We start from the raw sequence: 26934 nt of genomic DNA on the forward strand, positions 1-26934 counted from the left end.
TTTCTTCTTCGTTTATCTTTTATTTGGCTATTGCCTTTTTTAACAAAAAAAAAAGGGGGGGGGGAGGAAAGGAGAAAAGGACTTGGTTCTTTCTTCAACCCCCGTCAGGAGACCCCCCCTCCCCCGGACAGGCCCCGGCTCTCTGGGCTTCGAGAAGTGTTTCAGTTGCAAAGAATCTATCCCAGTGACTGATGGACACTCAGTGTTACCGCTGGCTGGGAGAGAAACACATCCAACAGAAGTGTGGTTTGGTCCAGCAACTGAAGCCCAGATCCAGAAAAGACAGAGAACTGAGGTTCAAAGTCCTACTCTTGGAGGCAGCCCTTCAGCGGTCCCATGGAGAGTGAGAAACCTTACCACAGCCTTCTACTTCAAAGGGAGGTGAGCCCAAGTAGATGTCCATGAGCCACTCACGTAAGGCCTCTAAGAAAAGGGCCATGAGTCCCCACAGTGAGCCCTGATCAAGCTGAAAATGATCTCCAGCTCAATCAGTATCATCAGTACAGATGGCACCAAAGCCATCTAAATCCAGAACCCAAGGCTCTCGCATTACTGTCCCAATAGAGCATGCTGGGTTGCTTAAGGAACCAATGGGAACAGAAAGGAACTCTCAGGGGAAGGCTCCTGCGGCACAGACATTGACATTGGTATCGCTTGTGGCACACCAGGCACCAACAATCTGCATACTATCAGGTCCACATCACCGACTCCTTCAGAACAGGCACCTCAGCACCGACCTCCACCACTGGTATTGACACCTTCCAGTACACGACAGAACTTTCGATGTCTGACACATCATATTCGCCTCTGCTCAGTACTTGGGACCTGGTACCAAGTTCACTCGGAACTTTTGACTCTCCGACGACCTGTTGTCATGCACCACCCTTTTCATCCTCAGATTCAGAAAGTGAGCAAGAGGACGCAGTCTCCCGGTGCTCTTCTCACCCGCAGTATGATGCCCACATTCACTGTGATGGGTTCCCCCTGGGGTGCCACCTGGAAATGGGGTACCACTGAGCCCCCCTTGACCCACCAGACTGGTCTCCCTTTACACTGTACTGCTGTGACCAGCCTGCCAAGCCTTCTCCCAGGCTCCAGCACACATACAGGTAGGGACACACCCAGCTGCAGTACATACAAACTGCTGTGATCAGCTCTGCACGAGGCGGTTACAGCTAAGGAACTGCCCAGCTGCTCAAGTGCACACCCCCCATCTGGAGTGTAAACCCAAAATTATACCATCTTATGCTGCAAAGAGATCTATGCAGTGTAAGCTCATGACATTTGCCCCCTCCCTCAATGTGAAGAGGAAATATACAACAGCTTTTTTTCCCAACGTATGACTCCCACACACTGGTTTCTGATAAAACAAAAACAAATATATTAACTACAAAAGATTAAGTGATTATAAGGGATACAAACAGATCAAATCAGATTACCTAGCAAATTAACAAAAACCCAATCTAAGCTTAATATACTAAAGAGATTGGATATGAGTATCAGATTCTCACCCTAAATGATGATTCAAGAAGGCCTCAGAGATTCTTGAGTGGCCAGCTGCGCTTGCTAACAGCTTAAAAACCCCAGGTGTTCTTTTCACAGATTAAAAAACTCCTTTAGCCTGGGTCCAGCACTTCCACACCCAGTTCAGTCTTTGTTCCTCAGATGTTTCCCAGAGTCTCTCTGGGTGGGGAGTTAGTGAAGAACCACAGTGATGTCGCTCTCCTGCCTTAAATAGCTTTTGCATATGGTGGCAGCCCGTTGTCTCCAAGTTTCGTTCCCATGCCAGTCAGTGGAAAACATTGGTTTTCCAAGATGGAGTCCAGTAACAGGTGACTTGGTCACCTGACCCCATAGTGTCATAGCAGCGCTGAGTCAGAGGCTGTTCACTGTGTCCTCAGGAAGACCCCCCCAGGTGGGAGATAAGATCCTTCTAAGGTCTGTTGTTCTCCCTAATGATTCATTAACTGGAATGGGCCCTTCCCAGCCAGCCATCTAGACTGACAGTCTTTTGCTAGTGGGCGTTCCCCAGGTGTAAATACATTTGTAATACAGATACATTGTCAATATTCCTAACTTCAGATACAAAAATTATACATGCATACAAAAAGGATAATCATATTCAGTAAATCATAACCCTTCCAATGATATCTCACATGACCTATCTTGCATAAAATACATCAGAATTATCCCATAATCATATCATCATATTATCACTGTGAAAACTATGGGGTGCAGTGTCACACTCCCTATTAACAAGGCACTCTTGAACCCAGCCAAAATCATATTGCAGACCCCCATGTCTGTCCCACCAACATGTAAACGGGCTGAGGAAAAAGTATTGCATGCTGGTGAAAGATATGGAGTTTCTCTTCTCCCACCCACCTCCCAGTTGATCCTAGTGGATGCAGTCAATTCAAAGGGCCGCTAACACCAATTTAAATTCACCCCCTATGACTGGAACTGGAAGGTCGGAATCTTTTTGGCAGGAAAACATGCTCCTTAACCACTCTCCAGTTCTGCATGGCAAAATACAATTATCAGAATTACTTAAAACTGAAATCCTTTATTGAGCAGCTCCCAGATTCTCATAAGGAACAATTGAAGACCAATGTCAATGAAATCCACCTGGTGGCTAAAGCATCTCTCCAGTCTGCACTTGATGCAGCTGACCCAGCGGCGCGTTTCATCTTGACTGCCATCGTGATGAAACGAGATTCTTGGTTTCACCTATCCAGCTTCCCAAATGAGGTTCAAACGACTGAACAGGCCCTTCCTTTTAAAGGGACAAAGGGAAATGTTTGTGGAAAAGACTGACACCTCCTTCCACACCTTAAAAGACTCCAGGGCTACTCTTCAATCCCTCACGATCTTCACACCTGGGTTTAAGAGAAAATATAGCCTTCAGCCATCATTTAAACCCCACTCATCACAATATCCAGCTCAGAGGTCATATGAACCTCAGAGAAAAAAGTCCAGGTTCCCTAGGTGGAAACCATTGTGTTCGCAACCCACTTCCTCTCAACCTTCCACCTCAAAGCAACAGTTTTGACAGGTTGGTCAAAGTGCCCATAGAACATTCTCTTCAACATCACCTGATCCTGGAAACCCTCACCCCTCCCTTTGGATGCTGTCTCTCCCCATTTCGCAGCACCTGAGAGTGGATAACCTCCAACAAGTGGTTGTTGGAGATCATTCGAGATTGGTACTCCATCCATTTCACCTTCCCCGTCCTCCTTCAGAGACCCTTCTCACGAGAGCCTATTAGGAGAGGAGCTATAGAGCCAGAGCACATACATCTAAGAGGCATATCTATTCTTCCTACTTCCTGATTCCTAAGAAAAAAGGAGATTGGAGACCCATCCTAGATCTCAGAGTACTCAACAAATTTGTCAAGGCTCTGAAGTTCAAGATGGTTACAATAGCAATAATCATTCCAGTGTTAGAAAAAGGAGACTGGTTCTCAGCCCTTGATCTTCAAGATGCATATTTCCACATCTCAATCATACTGAGTCACAGATGATACCTCAGATTTACGTTAGACCAAGACCCCTACTAGTGCTCCCTTTTGGTCTCTCATTGGTCCCCAGAGTATTCTCCAAGGTCCTTGCAGTAGTGGTGGCCCATTTACACTCCCAGGGCATTATGATTTATCCTGACCTGGATGATTGTCTTCTAAGCACATGTTCCTTTGGCAAAGCCCAACGAATCACCATTCCACACTGGATCCATTCTAGAATCTGGGCCTTCAAATCAATGCACAAAAATCAACATTAACTCTTGTACAGAGGCTAGAATTCATAGGAGCCGACCTTTACTCTTTAATGCGAGGGCACTCCTCCCACATCACAGATTCCTCAGCCTCTCCATGCTTCTAGAGACAGTGCAATCCAGCCCACAAATTACGACCAGACACTGCCTCCAACTTCTGAGGCATATGGCTGTGGGTACATTGGCTATAGCTCATGCCAGACTGACATGAGATGCCTTCAACCATGGTTCGGTTTACAGACCAAACAGAGACAACATAAACAAACTACTATTGATGCCCATCAAGGTCAAACAATCCTTGGATTGGTGGAAAGACCCAAAAACAACTGCATGGGAATCCCATTTGTTCGGCTTTCCCCATCGTTACTCCTGACACCAATGCATCCCTCGTAGGATACATCTCAACGGTCTCACACTGCAGGGCAAATGGTCTCCATCAGAGATGTGCCTTCACATCAATCTACTCGAACTGCGAGTGGCCAGAAATATGTGTGCTTACTTTCTCCCGCTGATCAAAGGCACACATATATCACAATATCAGCGGCCTATGTACTGGGAGCGCACAACATGACAGTGGATAGTTTAGCCACAAATTACCACAAGACCACAAATGGGAGATTTGATGATACTCCATGACACATTCTGACAATGGGGGCCACAGACAATAAGCTTGTTAGCCACTTACCAGAACAAAAAATGTCCACAGAGCAGGGATCGGATGCACATCATGGAAGACATTCTCTTCCTCTCGTGGACAAGGGCTTTCTTCACACCTTTCCCTCTATTACTGAAAGTTCTCTTGAAAATAAAGAAAAAGCAAACATCATACTGATTGCTCTCACCTGTCCCAGACAGATATGGTGTCTTTACCTGTCACAACTGGAGCTATGTCCACCAATGACTCTTCCAGTCACTCCTTATCTTCTATCGCAGAATGAGAGGCACACTCTCCATCCCAACCTGAGAATACTGCAGATCTGAGGATGTTCAGAAAGTGTTACTACATAGTAGAAAAGTAGCTACCTGTTGTACCCACCTACCAGATGGATACTAGATTTTGAATCTGGTGCCAGCCCTAAGGTGTCACCCTTGATATAGCCCCTCTACCTGTAATCCTAGATTATCTGTTGACTCTCAAGAAATTGGAACTCTCTATTTATTTACTTGCTGAAAGTACACTTAGCAGCAGTTGCGACCTTCTACCAGCAGATAGAAGGGTACTCAATTTTTCCCACCCGACTACAAAGAGGTTTCTCAAAGGCATAGTGAATGTGTTTCCTCAACCCAGGCATCCTACCCCCACAATGGGATCTCAATCTAGTGTTAAAAGGACTGACCAGATTGCCATTTGAACCCATGGCCTCTTGTTCTTTAACTCACCTTTCCATGAGAACGACATTCCTGATTGCCATCACCTCTGCAAGAAGGAAAGAGGAGATAGCGGCCCTGACAGAGCATTGCCCCTTCACAGTGTTCTTCCCTGACAAAGTCACGCTTAGACTACATCTGAAGTTCACTCCCAAGGTGACTTTCACATTTCACATGAACCAAATCATTCACCTTCCGACCGTTTATCCCAAACTTCATCAGGATAATAGGGAAGCCATCCTCCATACACTCAACGTCAGGACAGGACAAGAATTTTTAGAAAACCTCTGAGACTTTCCATTGCAAATAGGTTAAAAGGCACATCTATTTCAGCTCAAAGACTCTCCAAATGGGTATCTAACCGTATCAAACTACGTTACCCAATTCACAGCACAACACTCCCATCTTCAATATGCACTCATTCTATGAGATGGGTCTCCTTGGCAGTCGCCTTCTCCCAAGGGTATTTCTATATCAGAAATCTACCGAGCAGCTACCTGGGCATCTGCGCATACCTTCACAGAACACTATGCCATCCTGGGGGACTCTACCATAGATGACAGTTTCAGTACTATCATCTATGACAGACTCAACTCCGAAGCCCCAACCTCCGGTGGGGAGCACTGCTCAGGAGTCACCTACAGCGGAACACCTATAGGGACACTATTCAAAGAAGAAGTGAGGTTTTTACTCACGAAAGCTTATGCCCAAAAATATCTGTTAGTCTTTAAGGTGCCACCAGACTCCTTGTTGTTTTTGTAGATACAGACTAACACGGCTACCCCCTGATACTATTCAAAGAAGAGGAAGTTACCTTGTGCAGTAATGATGGTTCTTCGAGATGGGCGCTCCTCCCCATCCTCCTCCCCTCTATTTCTGAGTTTCTTGTCATTGACTCTGTGGTAGAGAAGGAACTGAGGAGGGTTCACCCGTGCACGCTGGCTAGCATAATGGCAGAGCACGGGAAGCAGAGCATGTGCAGGCTGAATAGACACTGCTACCAAAGTTCTCCAATCAGCAACTCATTTTTATTAACTAACAAATAGCTATGATAATATTTGGAGGGGCATTACCATCCTAGGCCCAGATATGCACTAGTGATATAGAAGTGAAAATATCTATTGTTCTTATATCGCGTAGCCTGCCAATCCTTCTAAATGAAATGATTCTAATGATTCAGGCATTCAGTATTTTTTGTCATTCACTTTTGCTTTATTTGTTTCAAAGATTGAAAAAGAAGTAATGCAAGAGGCCATTTTAAAAGCAGTCGAAGAGGAAAGGAGAAACATGGAGAAAATTCATGCAAAAGAAAAAGAGCTATGGCAGGCCGAATGTGTCAAAGACAAAGAAAAGATCGCTCAGGCTGTGCAGGAGGCTGTGCAAGAGCAAAGAAAAACCAGTCAAGTGAGTACATTTTACCTTTTCATAGATCTGTTTGTGTTTTTTTATTGTTTCAAAAGCCATGTTTAAACTCCTCTGAATGACTACATAATGTTTAGTTAGATCCTTTAAAAATGTAAACATTAAGTTTTTATCAAAACATGTAAAGGGTTCTAGGCACTTTAACAGCATATTAATTACCATAAATATGTCTGTCTTTTGTCAGGTCTACGTTATTATTTATACTTAGAATTCAACATCAATTTTTTTTTCTTTTACAATGGGTTAGAATTCCAGTGTCTCGTTATTTATACACCAATTATTCTAAGATACCATATAGAATGAAGACAGAGAAAGCAATGGAGAATGGATGGATGAAAAAAACAGTGAACAGTGAAACTTTTCTAGAGAAATTCTTAAGCAATATTAATGCTCCGATGAGGGTTGAGTATGCGTTACTTATACAAGTTGAAACAGAGTCTTTCCCAGCCATGCTTTAAAGGAGATAATAGCAACAACAAATTAAATATGTTGCAATAATGGTTATACATTCTTCCAAAAACCATGTTGTCTCGTCCATTATAACAACCTCTTTTTTTCAGTAAGCAGCCAAGAAATCTACTGGATTTTTGGCATCCTATTTTAATATTGGTCCAAAATGTCCAAAGAATAACTTTGAATAAAATGAATTTAATTCAGATGTTGAATTTCTAACTTTTTACCATGATTTTGTAAACCCTACATAAGCAAAAACAAAAACATTAGCTTTTAAAGTGCAATAGACATACTTAGCAAGTCACAGCAAGTCTACAGAACATATGTTAAGAAACAGGCTGCATTTTTCCTACATACATTCTCCTCTTTCAGTTTAACTAAATATCGTATTCTTCTTCATTTCCTGCCCTAAAGTTGTGCAAAATTATGTGCTATGTTATTAAATAAACTGGTAAATAAAGTGATTCCTGTATTATATGTACATAATTTGTATGTGTTTGGATAAACAACACTAGTATATAAAATATCACTATAATAAAATTCTGGAAGTCAAACAAAAACATTTTTCCTGCTGAATTAATCTGAGTGTGTCACACCTAAATTGACAGTTTATAATCAGTAGATGTTAGATGGAGCTTTAGTTTATCATATTGGTCAACTGAAAGTCAAGTGGTAGATCTGGCACATCTTGCAGATTACCTATTAGGACAGGCAATTAGTCTGCTAACATTATGTGTCTGAGTACAGGCTTCCGAAGCAGAACCGTATTTGACATTCAAATTATTCCATCATTATGCTTTATTTTTTCGGCAGATACAAGCTAAATTTTATTTTCTTGCAATTGCTGTTTACAAAGGATAACCACACTTAAGTCCTTTCAAAGATAGTAAAACATATAAACAATCTGTGAGCACCAAGATCAGAGGGCAAACTACATCCGGCCCAGCCCGTGAGCTCCTGGCCCGGGAGGCTAGCCCCTGGCCCCTGCCCTGTTGCTCCCCCTCCCCTGCAGCCTCAGCTCACTGTGCCGCTGGCGCAATGCTCTGGGTGGCCGGGCAGCGCAGCTGCAGAGGCGCAGCCTGATCCAGTGCTCTGGGCGGCGCTCCAGGCAGCGCGGTAAGTGGGCGGGGGAGTTCGGGGTGGTGGTCAGGGGGCGGGGTGTGAATGGGGAGGGGTCAGAGGGCGGGGAACATTAGTGGTTAAATGGGGGTAGGGGTCCCGGGGGGGCAGTCAGGAAGGGGGGGGTTGGATGGGCTGGCGGGGGGCAGTGCGGGGAGTCCAGGGGTGGACAGGGAGCAGGCGGTGATGGATGGGGTAGGAGTCCCGGGGGGGCTGTCAGGGGGCGAGAAGCAGCGGGGGTCGGGGGCCGGGCTACGCCTGGCTGTTTGGGGAGGCACAGCCTCCCCTAACCGGCCCTCTATTCAATTTTGGAAACCCAATGTGGCCCTCAGGCCAAAAAGTTTGCCTGCCCCTGACCTAGATAAAGAAATGATGACAACTGGCATATGATTTAATTGTTTACACTCTGTTGTAAAGTAAGGACATCCTTAAATCTTTTCAATACAGAGAGAATATTTATGTTGAATGTTGCTTCACATGCATCCGTCCTCATTGGTTCGGGTCATCACCTCCAGGCTTGATTTTATTATTATGCTTTGTGTCCTGGAAAGAAACTGCTGAGCTTGATAAAATAAACAAAAACATCACTTTTATTTGGTTACAGGCTGCTCAGAGTATAGTACCAAAGCACTCTGACTTTTTTCATTCCTAATTAATACTGGGTCAAATTCAAAGTTTTAGTCCTTCTCTTCAAAGCCTACCAAGGATTCATCTAAGTTACCTTAGATACTACCTCACTTGGTGTGATGTTGACTTCCGCCAGGAGCTACCTTCCTTTGGAACAATGGAACTGTCCGCCTTAAGAGTGAGACTTGTAAGTGGAGGAGACAGAACTTTCTCTGTGACTGGCACATATATCTAGAACTCAATACTAGAAAAGATCAGCATGAATATCACTGACAAACCCACTTCTTTTGCTTAGCTTTTTGAAATTAACAGCAAGGGAAAGAAATAACATAACCGATCTGTTGGGAAATACAAATATATTTGAATACACTTTTTCATAAATTTGGAAGGTGTTCAATATCCTGGTGGTGAATGCGATATGAAAAACCTAGATACGTATAGCCATAGAGATTTTTATTGTGTTGTAATTTAATATGAATAAATGGTCCAAACTGCAAACTACAAGGAAGAGAAATGAAGCATGTCAGTTAAGGAGGTGGCGCATTTCTGCTCTAGCACAATAGACTGCAAGAATAGAAGAAAAAGAACCATTATAGACATCTCCTGTATTTAAGGTGAGTAGGAATGATATTTTATGGCATGGAAGCATGACCCTAGCAGTGATGACTGAAAACAACGCAAGAAGCTGAAGACATTTGTAAATCTCCCAAACTTCCCGTGGGATAAAAATCCACCTAGAAGTAGAGGATGGCTGAAACAAATTTTGGTGTCATAAAGTTAACCCAGAGCAAGACAATAGAAGCAAAAACCCAGAAAAATCCACAACTAGCCATGAAGACCAAGGAGATTGTGCAGTTAGGTGTATACACAGGATTAACAGTGGAAAAACAGGAATTCAGTTTTATCTTAAAACTGCCAAGGACCAAGAAAAAGAACTTCAGTCAGTGCCAGGCAAGTTAAAAGCTGAGAAGATATATACAAATGTGAAATGCTTAGAAGGAAAAATAGATTAACTAGAATGTCTGGCAAAGGAAAAGAACCTTGTCATAAGACATTTCTGAAGCATGTTTGAATGCTCCAAAAATCAATGGGATATTGTAGTACTGGAGTAGAAACTATATAAGAAAGATGTATTAGATTGGATATGAGGGGGAGTAGCTCTATGCAGTACACCCCTACCCTGATATAACGTGACCCGATATAACACGAATTCGGATATAACGCGGTAAAACAGCGCTCCAGGAGGTCGGGGCTGTGCACTCCGGCAGATCAAAGCAAGTTCGATATAACACGGTTTCACCTATAACGTGGTAAGATTTTTTGGCTCCTGAGGACAGCGTTATATCAGGGTAGAGGTGTATCTGTAAAATTCCAGAAAATCTAATGAGGTAAAATTTGAGTGGTGAGGATCATCCAGTATGGGTATAAACCTCAAGTCTTCAGAGTACAACTATGTTGGTAAGGTTGTACTACTGGTTTCAGGAAAAAATATACCAAGGCCCTGGATCCTTGTATCTGTCTGTCTTTGTTTTGAATGGGGAACTGAAGATTAAATAGTTTATTACATAGGAAATCAAAAAGTTGTTATATTGAAAGTGTATGAAGTATTGTATTCAGAGAATTCAGAGGAAGTTGCAAAAGTTCAAAGAATTCATAGAAAACCTAAAATAAAGTCAGTCAGTTACTGTACTTATTCAAACTGCTAATTTTCACTTAAAGAAGAGCTCTGTCTAGCTCGAAAGCTTGTCCCTTCCACCAGCAGCAGTAGGTTCAATAAAAGATATTACCTCACCCACCTACCTTGTCTCTCTCATATCCTAAAACTAAGCTCAGCTACGTCACTGCAGTTTTCACATAGAAATAATAAAGCACTTAGGATTCCAGTTTTGCTGAACTCAAGATAGTTATGTCCAAAGCTGACTGTGAAGAGTTACAAAGGGATCTCACAAAATGGGGTGAATTGGCAACGGAATGACAGATGAAATTCAATGCTGATAAGTGCAAAGTAATGCACATTGGAAAACATAATCCCAACTATAGATACAAAATGATGGGGTCTAAATTAGCTGTTACCACTCAAGAAAGATCTTGGAGTCATTGTGGATAGTTCTCTGAAAGAAATCTACTCAATATCCATTGGCAGTCAAAAAAGCTAACAATGTTAGACACCATTAGAAAGGGGATATATAATACAACAGAAAATATAAAAATGTCATTATATAAATCCATGGTATGCCCAAAATTGAATATTGTATGCAGTTCTGGTGGCCACATTTTAAAAAAGATATATTAGAATTGGGAATAAAAAGTACAGAAAAAGGCAACAAAGATTATTAGGTGTATGGAACAGCTTCCATGTTAGGACTGATTTAAAAGACTGGGATTGTTCAGTTTAGAAAAGACGTGACAAAGGTGGGATATCATAGAGGTCTGTAAAACAGTGAATGGTGTGGGGAAAGTGAATAGTGAAATGTTGTTTACCCCTTCATGTAACACAAGAATGAGGGTTCACCCAATGAAATTAATAGGCAGCAAGTTTAAAACAAACATAAAGAAGTACTTCTTCCCACAAGCAGAGTCAACCTGTGGAATTTATTGCCATGGTATGTTGTGGAGGCCAAAATATAACTGGGTTCAAAAATGAATTAGGTAAATTTGTGGAGGATGGGTCCATCAATGTCTATTAGCCAGGATGGTCAGGCAGCTGACCCCATGCACTGGGTGTCTGTAAACCTCAGACTTCCAGAAAGTGGGGCTGGACAACAGGATGGATCATTCAATAATGGCTCTGTTCTGTTTATTCCCTCTGAAGCATCTGGAAACCAGATCCTGTCGGAAGACAGGATGCTGGTCTAAATGGACCATTAATCTGACCCAGTATGATCATTCTTATGTTCTTATGCTGCATCATCTAGTATGAATTCTCACTTTAGTTTCTAAGCAGGTTAGAAAGAAAACAAAAGTGTACATAAATGGTAATGACAGAAAGGGACATAGGACTGGCAGGGACCTCATCAAGACCAGTCCCCTGCTATCCCAGGCAACACCATCAAATGATCCATTAATAATGTAATCTTTTTGTAGATTCATAAAGAAAGTTTTGTGTGTGTTTTTTAAATAATTTTATGCAAATTAAACACCCATTGAATAAAAGCAAATTTGTTTAACACAACTCACTCCTATTAAATTGTTACTCTCCATGTTTCAGACCTCGAGAGAGGTGTAGAGTCTGTAGTTGAAATCAGAGTCTGCTTCTCAGTTTACATAGCGTTTTTTTTATTTATGTATTCTCCTCAGCTAATAGCTCTGACAACAGTCTCGGAAGCTGGTTGGGGTGACCAGCATAATTTGGTGTCCAAATAAAAAATAGTAAATTAAAGTAAAAGTTCTCCACAATTAAGTCAACTATTAAAATGTAACCTGGTTTCAGCATGATAAAGGACCTTTCTGGGGAGGGGGGTACCATTAAAACATTATCAACACTCGCTTTGTTTTCATGAACATATTCACTTGGGCAACTGAGATTTTTATATTGAACTGGAGATACTGTACCTTGAGGCCTCATAAATCTGACAGGGATAAATGAGATATATTACATCACCAAGGGAATGTCAGGCTTTTTCTGTAACAGTATCTCAAGAGGATGTAAGGTATTAGTAAGTCCAAGAGACTGTTTGTTTCCTTTTAGTAAAGTATCCTGAGATTTTCAGTTTTCAAACATGTGTTATCCAGGTGGATAATCAGATTTATAAAAGAGACCTGTTTTATTCAGGAGAGAGTTTCTCTGTATTCTTTTTATTTTTGGAATGCAGTATGGGAAGAAGACGCTCTGCTTCCTAAAATAAGTAGAGTCTTGATTACAGAGATACTGTAGTGTTTGCACAGTGGCCTCATGGTCTTTGTACCACACATTGAAAAGTCATTATGGGCGAGGAAGTCATATGCTCAGTAGGCTAGATGTATGCTGGCATAACTCCAGTATTTTTGTTCTATTTTTGGTACACTATATGCATCTTACACTGGCAACTTCCATGAAAACAGGGTTTACTATATTTCTAGTATGGGTCAATACAAAAAAGAATGCCTAAAAGATCAGGAAAACTATCCCACTGCAATTTGATTCAAAATTACATTTTTTAATACAAAAGCAATGGGGATGTTATGGAGCCTATGGTCGTTAAAATGGATTGAAACTGGAGGGGGAGCTCTCACCACAGAATTCAATGGTGTAATGAAGCTGTGGGGAGGTTTTCTCCCCAAGCCAGGAAGAAGATGGGGAGTATCCCTCTGTGTCTATCAGAGGTCTACCTGCTCCCCTATCCTTGAAACTTTGGAAGACCAAAAAAAAATATGGGGACATAGGATGAGGCTATACAAAATATTTTGGATAAAGTACGGAGGGTGTGACAGTCTTTTAGCAGTGTAGTTGGTAATATAAGCAAAGTAATGCTATGAATTTACAAATTTGCAAACCTAATTACAAGCAAGATGGACATAGAAACTTCAGATATTAAGACTTGGAAAACACAAGAGAAATAGATGAAACAATTGAGCAAAATTTTTCTTACACCAATAAAAGACAATAGTGAAGAAATTAATAGAAATAAAATTAAAGTTGAAGCCCTGGAAAGTCAGGTCTATGTTATAGTTTGAGTTTCGTAGCCCTCCCAGAGAGCTGAAGGCAAAGTATCTCCATCTATCATTTTCTAAAATTTTAAGGTCAAATTTGCAATACTGCATTGTGGATAATTCACAGTAGTTTACCCTGAATATTAAGGGAAAGAATCTGCCACAACCATATTCCTCACAGCAGGTAATTTAGGGACGAGAAGAGAGTTTTGATGTCTGCATATAACTAAAAGAACCAACATAAAATCTGCTTCCTCTTGGACATGAGCAAAAGGACCAAAATGCAAAGATCATAGCACTGGGAAAGTATTTCAGGAAAATTGAGGCTGCAGTACTTCACTCAGCCAAGCCACAAGTGAGATATACTGAGATATACGAAGAAAATATATTTTGGAACACGGTTAGCCAAATAACTTATGGAAAAAATGTGAACTTCTCTGTAGTCTCTCCCCAGTAAACCTCTGAGCAATCAAGACAACTGAATATGTTCAGATTATTGAGGGTTCATGTAGTGTAGCTCCTTGCAGAACTATGATTTATAATTTATTATTTTGGAAAGTCCCATGTAATTTTATTGGCAAACCAGTAAATGTCTTAATGGTTGAAACAACTTGATTAATTAGAAATTCTTAAGATGGTACTCCCTGTGCTTGAAAGTATTTCATCAGTTTATGAATACCAGTGTGATATTGTTGCTCAGAAGGTAAAACTAAATGGCTAGGACATACAGTACTTAGTCCTGGAAAATGAGTGGCTACCTCCCTGCTGCTAAATGTTTTTTGCTTTGTTTTTTAAATTGGTATTTATACTTGTGCTTGAGGGAGTGCTTCTTTCAATGGACTTGGCAAGCCTGAATCAATTTTGGACTGAATCTCTGGAAGGACCTCTACTCCCCTTCCCTACCCTGCATCCAATATAAATGAATGAAGGCTATATAGTGAAATACATAAGGAACTGAACATGCATTAAAAGAGCACTTTTTTTTCCTTTTTGTTGTTTAAGTCTGCTGTAAATGTCTCAACTGAATGGTAATATTAGTCTTGTCATATTTTTCCTCATTGCCCTACATGTGGATAAGGTTGAAAACACAATAAATTAAAAGTTTGTCCAAAAATTATTATGGATTTATTAATCAAATTTCCAGTCTTGTTTATTACAAACACAGTGGCCTTTTCTGATCCCTAGATTTAAAATAGCTCAATTTCGCCCATCTCTTCCCATTTTTTTTATTGCTCAGGATCAGTAGGTCTCTAAGGAGATTAAGGAAGCTAATATGAGGGAGAGGAAAATGTGTGGGTGTCGCTCTTTTCTTTTTTTATTGCCAAAAATAACTGCTCTAGCAGATAGTTCTCCATCGAGAATTGCTTCTGCACAGCCCCCCACTCTTGGGAGTTCATTCGTTGGCACCACAGTTCCCAAAAGCATTACGAAATCAGCAACTATTGGGTCCAAGTGAACTCACTCTCTCTCTCAGATCTTGTAATTCGGTATGAATTTCATACTGTAAAACCATGGAAGTCTGCTCTCACTTCCTTTCATTTTGGTGCAGGCATCAGTTTTTTGAACCATCATCGCATCTTTTTATACCCCTCTCCACAGTATTTGTTAGATGCAGTAGGTTTTCAGTAGTCACTCTTTAGTTAGTTTTAAGCTTTTTTGAAAAAAATAGTCAAGTATATAGCATTGTTTTATGATAGGCCTGCATCATTGTGGTGTCTTATTGTTCAAGTCCACAATCATATGGATCCAGACAAGTAGTTCTGGCTTTTGGCAGCGTTTCCTAGCAAAATGGGATGTCAGTGATAGACCACTACTCGCTTCATAAAGTGCTTGAGAAGAACTCACTCTTCAAGGGACATCTCCACTTTCTACTGGCTTTAAACTTTAGACCACTTAACGTCAACTAATAGAGGATGTCTTACAAATCCATCCAGCGTTTATTACATTGCAGTCTTTAGTTACATCCTGTCTGGACCTGAAGTATTCCAAACTAGTTCCCCCACTGTATTTTTAATCTTTAACTATTCCTGAGTCCTCATCTAAGGTTAGTTACTACCATTCTGCCTTCCAGGATTGGGCTGCTGCAGAGATGATTCCCAATGGAGAAGGAAAAATTACTCACGTGAAATTGAAGTTGTCAAAGTACACTGCCTCTACAGATCCACACTCACTGCCTTCCTCCATTGTTTGTTTTGTTCATGATTCTTGGATTGTATTTTAAAAAAAACATACAAATTAACTGAGGGCTTTGACCTAAATACAGTTTTACAACAAATGTTCAGAGCCTGGAGGAAATTTGGACATGGCTGTAATAGATACTGTCTTCTAGATAGATCTAGAGCTTACAACAGCAGTGTATATGCAGAGGCAACATGCTATTTTCCGGTGAATAAGCTGCCCAGCCCAGCCTTCTTTCTTCTTTCTTATCTTTTTCCAATCCATTGGTTCTTGCTGCTCAAAAAAGGAAGAAGCATAAAGAGAGGAAAAGCAGATTAAATGGCTTAGGCTTTTGAACTGTATCCCAGATGAGGGGACAAATATACTCTCCATCATATCAGTTGGACTTTTACTATAGGTTTCTAAGGACACAGAACTGGGCCCTTCATATAGTGTTCTTGGTAGACTTTTTGTGAACTCTTTGATAATTATCTGTCAGAGAGATTTGCACTGGATGGAAACAAAACTCCACTATTACCATGCTTTTCTTATTATAATTGCAGGCCAAATCCTGAGGTGATTACACTTTTTATTTTCTACTCCTTCCTCTAGTCAAATTCTCATGGAGGTAAATGGGAGTTTGGTGTGAGAAATAACTAAATATAAGTTGACCTACAACTTCAAAATAGCTGCATGCAGAGATCACTAATCGGAGAGTTTTGGAGATCATAACTGCAGACTCTGTGCTTAGAGATAGTGGGACTCGGTGAGTGGTGTGTTTGGGCCATCTTTGGTTGTTTCTTTGACTGCTTGCGCTCTGTGTACATGTGCCCCTGAGTAAGCAGCTAAGACAGGTCTGTTGTTGGTGCCTTGGTAAAGACTACGAGGTTGTGACCCATTAGAGCTTTGATCAGCCCTGCCATTAGAAGTCTCTGGGTGGTTAATTCCTCTCTGGTGGGGGAGGGCTGGAGATGAGCTGAATTTAGCAGGGAGACTTGGTATAAAAAGTCACTTGCTAGGTGAACTCAAGTTTGGAGAGAGTGTGAGAGGCTTTCCTTCCAGATTCAGCCAGTGTTGAAACAGTGGAGGTGACTGCAACAGATGTATCATGTTTTCTGTCCTGTGTGAAACTAGAAGGGACTTTCTGTGCATGAAGTGCAAGGTGGTGGCTTTGATGGAGTAAAAAGATTCTTGGACTGGAGGTGTACAAGTAGAGAGGCTGCTGAGAATCAAGAAGCTGAGGAGTTCTTTGACAGGTTAAGGGAACACCAGTACCCCAGGTTAAAAGAAGAAAGGAGCTGACCACCAAGGAGACAGAGACAGGAAGTCAGAGAAGAGATCTAGCAGTTCATAACCACCAAAGGCAAGAAATCACATTGGCATTCTTCAAGACTGAAGACAGATGAGGTTGGGTAGGCTGTGGCCACCAGAGAGAAGAGGACCAGGAGGAATTCCACACAGCTAGAATTTTCCCATTGATACCAGGTCTTCAACTCTGAAATTGTGGAAGATACTTCTAAAGATCCAGCTGGTTCAAGTGAACAGAGATGTACATGACACATCCGTGGATGGCAGCTCAGTCCAACCTGTAAGAAAAGCAAGCTTGCACATAGAGTTCTCCAGCCATCCAAGGAAAACACAGTCCTTGCAGGGGATTCATATTGACACTAATGACACTACATTGTTGGAGATTTCACAGGTAATAGATTACTTCAGGGAATTCGAAGCATGCAGAAGAGGAATGTCCAAGCAATCTTCTATGAGATCCTTTTTGTCCTGCAAGCAAAGGAAAGGCAGAAGCCTCTGGAAGTCAACTGATGGCTAAGTAAGGGGCTAGGGTTTTGTGGAACATTGGTCCACCTTCTATGGGGAAAGAGGGTAGTAGAATTTGGATGGCCTACACCTCAGTAGGAAGGGGACAAATCTCTTCTGGGACAGACTGGCCAGAGTAATCAGGAGGACATTAAACTAATAACAAAAAGGAGGGCAAAAAGAGGAAAGATCTGAGCACTCATTTAGCATAGAATCAAGATGTTGAGAACAAAATGAACCAAGGAAGCAAATGACATGAAGAGAAGACGGGAATCTTGAGTAGGAGTAGAAAGGTGATTTTTGTATTGTATTTGGCACTGTTGCAATCCCTGTGGAATATTGTGTCCAGTTCTGGTGCCCATAGTTCAGAAAGGATGCTGATAAATTGGAGATGGGTTAGAGAAGAGCCAAGAGAGTGAACAAAAGAGTAGAAAACCTGCCTTAAGGATAAGGGGTGACTTGATTCAGCCTATAAGTACCTGCATGGGGAACAAATATTTGATAATGGGATCCTCAGTCTAGTAGAGAAAGGTATAACAGTGGCTGGAAGTTGAAGCTAGACAAATTCAGAATGGCAATAAGGTGTAAATTTTGAACAGTGATGGTAATTAACCAGTGGAACGGTTTATCAAGGGTTCTGGTGGATCGTTCTTCACTGGCAATTTTTAAATCAAGACTGGATATTTTTCTAAAATATACACTGTAGAAATTATTTTGAAGAAATTCTATGGGCTGTATTATACAGGAGTCAGGCTAGATGATCACAATGGTACTTTTTGGCCTTGGAATCTAGGAATTCTGCCCTAAATTATTCATTTATTTTAGGTGTTCAGATAAATTGATGATTTATTTATTTAATAAATAATTAAAGATAAATATTGATGGCATAATCACACTTCCAAACTTAGTTACTAAGAGGTACCTAAATCTATATGTAGGTACCAAGTAACTTGATGAATAGATAACTGTCCCTACTCAGGTACCTAAATACAATTTTGGGTGCTGAACTTTTGCCAACCAGATTTAAAAATTTGACCTAAGTTGTCATATAAAATGTAGTAGTGGGGGGAGTGATTCTTAGATTACTTAAAGTGATTAATTTGGCCTTTAGCTATGTAGATAATAAATAAACTTGTAATATTTGGTGTGTATGGAGCGGTGTGGGTACAGGGAGGTGTTCTTTAGGACTAGAGATTTACTGTACAGAAAGCTTGGAATATCAGTAGGAAAATACAAAGAAAAAAGTAGGAAAGAAACAGGACATATTTGAAAAATGATACTAAGATTAACCTTTTTTCCAGAAACCTTATATTGCATATGATTAACAAGTGAGTCTTAGGTCTGGTCTACACTAGGCGTTTATGTCGAAGTTAGCGCTGTTACATCGAATTAACCCTGCACCCGTCCACACCGCGAAGGTATTTAGTTCGACATAGAGGTCTCTTTAATTCGACTTCTGTACTCCTCCCCGACGAGGGGAGTAGCGCTAAATTCGACATGGCCATGTCGAATTAGGCTAGGTGTGGATGGAAATCGACGCTAATAGCTCCGGGAGCTATCCCACAGTGCACCACTCTGTTGATGCTCTGGACAGCAGTACGAGCTCGGATGCTCTGAACAGCCACACAGGAAAAGCCCCGGGAAAATTTGAATTTGAATTCCTTTTCCTGTCTGGCCAGTTTGAATCTCATTTCCTGTTTGGACATTGTGGCGAGCTCAGCAGCAGTGGCAATGATGCAGAGCTCTCCAGCAGTGATGGCCGTGCAATCTCAGAATAGAAAGAGGGCCCCAGCATGGACTGATCGGGAAGTCTTGGATCTCATCGCTGTGTGGGGCGATGAGTCCGTGCTTTCCGAGCTGCGCTCCAAGAAACGGAATGCAAAGATCTACGAGAAGATCTCTAAAGACATGTCAGAGAGAGGATACAGCCGGGATGCAACGCAGTGCCGCGTGAAAATCAAGGAGCTGAGACAAGGCTACCAGAAGACCAAAGAGGCAAACGGACGCTCCGGATCCCATCCCCAGACATCCCGTTTCTACGAGGCACTGCATTCCATCCTAGGTGCGGCCGCCACCACTACCCCACCAGTGACCGTGGACTCTGAGGATGGGATATTGTCCACGGCCGGATCCTCGGACATGTTAGCGGACGGGGAAGATGAGGAAGGAGAAGAGGAGGACGAGGCAGTCGACAGCGCTCACAACGCTGATTTCCCCGACAGCCAGGATCTCTTCATCACCCTTACAGAGATCCCCTACCAACCCTCCCCAGCCGTTACCCCGGACACAGAATCTGGGGAAGGATCAGCCAGTAAGTGTTGTAAACATCTAAACATTTATTTTTAACAGAACAGGAATATTAACAATTTAAAAAATGGGTTTCTCATGATTAGTTTGCCCTAGGTGCTTAACGGTTCAGTCATGGGCAGTGCAACTATTGAAAAAAAATCTAGCAATGTCCAGTTTTGCATGATTGTCCTGCCCAAGCCGCTCTACTGTTTAGTCACTGCTACAGCAGCTAGAGTAAAATGCGGTCTATATGTCCGGGGATGGAGCAGAAATCCTCCTGTGACATCTCGAGGAAGCTCTCCTGGAGGTAATTGGAAATCCGTTGCATTAGGTTCCTGGGGAGAGCGGCCTTATTGGGTCCTCCGTAGTACGACACGTTGCCACGCCACGAGACAAGCAAGTACTCAGGAATCATTGCTCTGCACAGCAGGGCGGCATACGGCCCTGGTCTTTGGAGGCTTTCCCGGAGCATTCTCTCTTTCTCGCTGTCAGAGATCCTCATGAGGGTGATGTCGCTCATGGTGACCTGCTTTGAATGAGGTAGGGGAATGTTAGTGTTGGGACTGCTTTACCGTTCCTTTACAGAACTGGAACCGCTGGTTTGCAGCCACGCGGTGGAGGCGGGAGAGGGGCAGCCGAAAGGGATCGTTCCCGGGGACAGCCGCGAGGGTGTGGGACAGGAGCAGAGTTCCTGCTTGCCGGATTGCTGGCAGCAGGGACCGACATTGATTTCAATGTGAAATGAGGCCATTGCTAATATTAAAGTTTTAAGCTGCCACAAGTCTACGGCTTACCATGTCTGCCTGCAACAGAAATTCCGTTGTCCTGACACGCTTCTCAAATGTGCTGTGCAAGACCCCAGGCACTGAATGCGAAGGCCGAGAATTCGACCTTGTGCTGAGTGCGCATGTGATAGGTGCTGTGCATGGTCTTGTTCACAGAGAAAGACTATGTTCTTTGTTCACAACTACATTTATCTTTCTGAGGAATTCACTCCCTTTTTCCCATTCCCACAGCCCCATCTGCGACTGTCTCACAACCTAGCCTGGCATCACACTCCCAGAGGCTAGCGAGGATTAGGCATAGGAAGAAGAGGACACGGGAGGACATGTTCTCAGAGCTTATGGCCTGCTCCCGAGCCCAGGCAGCACAGCAGACCCAGTGGCGGGAGAACTTGTCCCAAATGCACCAAGCAAACATGGATCGGGAGGAGAGGTGGCGGCAGGAAGACCAGCAGGCGGCAGGAAGACCAAACCCTGCTTGGACTACTGAGGGAGCAAACAGACACGCTCCGGCGCCTTGTGGATGTTCTGCAGGAACGGAGGCAGGAGGACAGAGCCCCACTGCAGTCCATCTCTAACCGCCCTCCCCCGCCACCAAGTCCCATACCCTCCTCACCCAAAGTGCACAGAAGGAGAGGCGGCAGAGTCCACGCAAACTCTCACTCCACCCCTGCAGAGAGCTCTAGTAGCAGAAGGCTCTCATTCCCCAAAATTTGACAAGTTCTTTCCTTCCCGCCTGACACAAGCCCCCGTCCAAGTTTCACCTCCCAGTTCCATGTGTAGTTGATAATAAAAAATATGTTTCTGTTAACTAATGTTTCCATCATGTTCTTTTGGAGGAGGGGGGGAAAGGGGGATGGTAATTGGACAGGACAGTCACCTTTGGCAGGGTACATAGGCGGGGGCAGGTACAGCAGCAGGGCACATACACAGTGCAGTGACTAGTTGCCCTGGTCAGTCTGGGAGGTGGTTTTCATGTTCTGTAGTGGGGGGTGGGTTGCTCTGTGACTTTGTGGCGGGGGAGGGCAGTTACAGATCTTAAGCGGCGGTCCTTATGTAGGATCACAGAGCCACGCAGCAGGAGATCTGTAACCGTCCTCCCCCTGCCACAAAGTCACATAGCCCCCCCATACACACAGTCCCGATCAGGAGGGGTGACAGGCTCCGTTGAAAGAACCAGCCCACCACAGCGGAGCCTGTCAATCCTTGAGTTTAGAAGCTTTCTTTGCGTCACTACACTACACCCGCTCCGCACCACAATCTGCGTCCCAGTTTTAAAAAATTCCCGCGAAAACAGTAGTAAAGAAAACGGTGTTCATTAACAAAGTAGAACTGATTTTATTTCGAAACGTGTGTTGGAAGGGGGGGAGAAGGGGGTATGTAACTGGAGAGGATAGTCAACATTAACTGGGTAAAGAAACGGGGGCAGGTTCGGCTTCTCTGTACACAAACTTTACAGTCACAGGTTACCCTGCTCACTCAGGAACCTAGCTTTCAAAGCCTCCCGGATGCACAGCGCGTCCCGCTGGTCTCTTCTAATCGCCCGGCTGTCTGGCTGTGCGTAATCAGAAGCCAGGCTATTTGCCTCAACCTCCCACCCCGCCATAAAGGTCTCCCCCTTGCTCTGACAGAGATTGTGGAGCACACAGCAAGCTGCTATAACAATGGGGATATTGGTTTCGCTGAGATCACAGCAAGTCAGCAAGCTTCTCCATCTCCCCTTGAGACGGCCAAAAGCACACTCCACCACCATTCTGCACTTGCTCAGCCGGTAGTTGAAGAGTTCTTTTTCACTGTCCAGGGCGCCAGTATAGGGCTTCATGAGCCAGGGCATTAGCGGGTAGGCTGGGTCCCCGAGGATGACTATAGGCATCTCCACATCCCCAACAGTTATTTTGTGGTCCGGGAAGTAAATACCTTGCTGCAGCCGTCTAAACAGACCAGAGTTCCTGAAAACACGAGCGTCATGAACTTTGCCCGGCCATCCGACGTAGATGTTGGTAAAACGTCCCCTGTGGTCCACCAGTGCTTGCAGCACCATGGAAAAGTAGCCCTTTCTGTTAATGTACTGGCTGGCCTGGTGGTCCGGTGCCAGGATAGGGATGTGAGTTCCATCTATGGCCCCACCGCAGTTTGGGAATCCCATCGCTGCGAAGCCATCTATGATCGCCTCCACGTTTCCCAGGGTCACTACCTTTGACAGCAGTACATCAACGATTGCCTTGGCTACTTGCATCACAACAACCCCCACGGTAGATTTGCCCACCCCAAACTGGTTCGCGACTGACCGGTAGCTGTCTGGCGTTGCAAGCTTCCAGAGGGCTATGGCCACTCGCTTCTGGACACTCAGGGCTGCTCGCATCCGGGTGTCATTGCGCTTCAGGGCAGGGGACAGCAACTCACAAAGTTCCAGGAAAGTTCCCTTCCGCGTGCGAAAGTTTCGCAGCCACTGGGATTCATCCCAGACCTGCAGCACTATGCGGTCCCACCACTCAGTGCTTGTTTCCCGTGCCCAGAATCGCCGTTCCACGGCATCAACATGACCCATTGCCACCGTGATGTCCTCGGCGCTGGGTCCCCTGCTTTCTGAGAGGTCTGTGCTACTCTCAGACTTCAGGCCATCACCGCGGTGACGTAGCCTCCTCGCCTGACTTATCTGCATCTGCCTCAGGGAAAGGTGTATGATAAGCTGCGAGGCGTTGAGAGCGGCCACAACTGCAGCGATGGTCGCAGTGTGCTCCATGCTCGCAGTGCTGTGGCGTCCGCGCTGTCACTGACTAGAAAAGTGCGCGAACTGATTTCCCGCCGGCGCTTTCAGGGAGGGAGGGCGGGAGTGATGGACGGATGACGACAGTTACCCAAAAGCACCCTGGACACATTTTTTTTACCCAGAAGGCATTTGCGGCTCCACCCAGAATTCCAGTGGGCAGCGGGGACTCCGGGAACTGTGGGATAGCTGCCCACAGTGCACAGCTTCCAATGTCGACGCTTTCCCCGTTAGTGTGGACTCACAAAGTCGAATTACTGTCCTTAGTGTGGACACACACGTTCGACTTTGCAATATCGATTCCAAAAATTCGATTTAAGTAAAATCGAACTACTCTCGTAGTGTAGACAAGGCCTTAGGAGTCAGTAAGTACGTTGATGGGCATATTGCATTTATCTGATGTTCTATGAATGATGAATGCATTAAGAAAGAAAAGTGCTGATCTTACTGACACTTGGTCAGAAGAGATGCCTGTCACTAGATACGTTTATTTTTGCTGTACTGGCAAAGTCATGGAAAAGTAGTATTCCATTGCATACAGGCTTTAACCACGTCTGATCTTGGAAGCACTTTGTAGTAGTTTACCACCACAGACATTATAATTTGAGGATTACTTTTTCTGAATAACCACAAACATTACAGTCAGTGGTTGCTTTTTTTTTCTTTTTTCTTTTTACATAAAATTTACTATTGCTACCTGATCCTTTCAGGGAAACAAAGAATTTTCCTGTGAAGCTGCAAAGTATGGTATAGTTTATGGTTTTCTTTTTAGATTATTAGCCAGAATGTTCCAGTACATAAAGTATAGTATGTTTTGCCTTCTGTCCTCCGTGTGTGTGTGTGTATTCGTTTGTAATTTACTTATCCAAAATTCTCCTTATTTCTGTTGAAAATGGCTTAATGCTTCACTGGAGTGGGGTTTGTCAATCAGGGTTTAACGTATTATTTTTCTCTTAGTTTATCATCTTAGCCTTTTAAATGATGTCGGGTGAGTGTTTTTGCTGAGATCGTAATGGTCAGAAGTTTTCAGTAGCCCTTCCTATAAACAGGGCTATCTTCTGTTCATGGCTGAGTCTTTTTTTCCCCTCACTGATGTCCCTGATGATGACTGTAAGGAGAAGTTGCTCTTCTCAGATGCAACGTGTGGCTCATTTCTTCCTCAGACTTTGTTTGCCTTGTCAGTTTTCTCAAATAATATATATATATTTTTTTTATTCCAGCAGCACCTGGGACATCAACAGAACCAGGTCCCTGTTTAACTAGACACAGATGAGGGGACAGTTCTTACAGCAGTGAGCTCACAATCTAATTTAGGACTAAGTCTAATAGAGGGTATAACAAACATTAGCAAGGGGAAAGAGGGAGATGGGAGGGGGAAGATAAGAGCATGCACTGACATAAGACATACATGCAGCTAAAGTTTGATTGATTTTTATACACTAGGATATAAACACCTTAATATCACAAGTCCCTTCTAGTCGTCATCCAAACCATTATCAATTGGTAATTTATTGTGGTAATTAATTGTGGCTGAAGTTGGTCTTGAAGAGAGGGTAGTGTTTTCATGAGTAGTCAAAGGACAATGTTACATGCAGAATGGGCAATATGGAAGAAAGCATGAAGATGCTTGTGGGATAAAGAAGGAATAGAAGTTAGCATCATTATAGGAATAAAAGGAGCAGAAGTGCACATATGATACAAGAGTAGAAAAGTAGGGAGGGGGTTGGATTGTATATTTGCTGACATGTATGGCCTACATCAGCTGATTTTCAATGGCACTCACACTGCCCGGGTCCTGGCCACCGGTCTGGGGGGCTCTGCATTTTAATTTAATTTTAAATGAAGCTTCTGAAACATTTTAAAAACCTTATTTACTTTACATACAATAGTTTAGGTATATATTATAGACTTATAGAAAGAGATCTTCTAAAAACGTTAAAATGTATTACTGTCATGCAAAACCTTAAATTAGAGTGAATAAATGAAGAGTCGGCACACCGTTTCTGAAAGGTTGATGACCCCTGGCCTACATATTATCTCAGAGTAGTTCATATTTGCTCTGGGGTCCATCTTAGGCCACAATTTGGAGAACAGCTACAGTGTATATATGTGTGTGTGTGTGTGTATATATATATATACACACACACACAGTAGTGCTTCTGGCAGGGTAGTGATGGGAGATGCTGCTGCCTTATTGGATGATGGCCTACTTGTGCACCCCACCACCTGCTGTCAGTTCAGGAGTATGGTAGGTGGTAAACTCCAGAGAGAGGTAGGGTTACTTCCTTACTGTTGGCACCTCAAGGTGAACCTTATTTTCAGGAAGCATTGTAATTCTGTGATATAAAGGCCTCAACTCCCAATGTCCATCCACTGTTTGATTCTTTTCCTGCCCCTGTTACCTGGCATATCACTTCCATCAAGCAGGACCTCACTAGCAGTGCAAGCTGTCTCATTGAAAACTGTTACTCTGGCATAGGTGTCTTTGGAGAACCTCTGACCCCTTGCAGCGTGCTGAAGAATGAATGGAGAGATGAAACAGGCCACATCTCTCAACTCTGACAGTACAGCAAAACTATCTCCTGATAGCTTAGCTTAGGCTACTAGAAGACCCACCTTTTCCAGTGCAAATGATAAGCATATGGACTACCCAGATGAAATCAGTTATATCTCTCTCCAAACTGCTAATGACAATCTTCTGCAGCCTAATACTGCTTAGGAAAATGAGTGTGTTCTGGTATCCCTTGTTTGGAGCGTCTCTGAACTCTAAATTTAGAGGTGAGATTCTTTAAGTTTAATTGAAAACTATAAATTCAAAGTTTTGTGCAGTTAGGGCCATGTTTTCAGGACAGTTCTTTGGAAAGTACCTGATACAGTTGGTCCTCTGATAAGAAAGAAAAACTCTAAAACAGGACCATAAATCTGGTAAATGGGACTCTCTGAATGAAACCCAGCTAAGAATCGAAGTGCTGCCTGTAAGCCAAGGTACACATAAGTGTGCCAAGGTATCACACTTGATGGCTAGATGATCACACTGTGACATTAGAGTCATGGCAGAGCATGAAGGGTCATGCTGTTTTCGTCATTAAATATTACCTTGGATAATGAACTCCATCATAGTTCAGGTTCTAGCTAGAGTTCCATTAGGAGCCCTTTATTAGTTCCCTTTATAATTCTGTAAAGGAGAATGTTTATATTATTACTTTCAGTGTACACAAGTACTTTCATTGGATAACTGGAAGGCAGTTAACAAAACAAGTATAAGTTATGGATGCTTACAAATTAAACTTTTAAAAATTTTACTCAGGGTCCTCTACCTTAAAAAAAATTGTAAACTTTCATAGTGTTAAAATCTATGGCAAAGGCTATTTAAAAAAGCTAAAAAACTATATGTACAAAAATGGTTTTATTATCATTTAGCATAGCATTTTGTGTTTTATTAGAGTTTGTGTAGTCCATTGTGCACATTATTTGAAGTCTGTTTAGGGGCAAAGATAAACTTATGATGAATGGAAATGAATGAAAGACCTGTAACTCTACAAGGTAGAAGTCTCTTGGAGGAACCAGCAGCCTTTGAGTGCTGCAGAACATTGTGAGCCAGTGGGTTCCAGATCTCTGTAGAAAACCTAAGCTGTACATTTTAAGGTGAGGCAGAGGGGTCAGGTATACTTCTGACTTCCTAAGACTTACATTTCAGGAGGTGCTAGAACAGCTGAGGATCCTTTGGAATTGAAGAGC

At 42.9% G+C, this 26934-nt stretch overlaps 1 protein-coding gene across 9 annotated transcripts in view; it reads left to right on the plus strand.

Moving 5' to 3' along the window:
- The window catches only part of CCDC91 (coiled-coil domain containing 91), a 348558-nt gene that overhangs the window by 232304 nt on the left and 89320 nt on the right, over positions 1–26934 (plus strand). For 8 of the 9 annotated variants that reach the window (XM_054038852.1, XM_054038884.1, XM_054038837.1 and 5 more), the window contains one exon: positions 6367–6543. In XM_054038852.1, coding sequence (XP_053894827.1) covers positions 6367–6543 — 177 coding nt within the window. Of the gene's footprint in view, positions 1–6366; positions 6544–20663; positions 20883–26934 lie in introns of those variants that run through there. The other variant, XM_054038860.1, reaches the window with a different exon arrangement.

Source organism: Malaclemys terrapin, chromosome 1 (assembly GCF_027887155.1).
Source record: "Malaclemys terrapin pileata isolate rMalTer1 chromosome 1, rMalTer1.hap1, whole genome shotgun sequence".
NCBI classification, from domain to species: domain Eukaryota; kingdom Metazoa; phylum Chordata; order Testudines; family Emydidae; genus Malaclemys; species Malaclemys terrapin.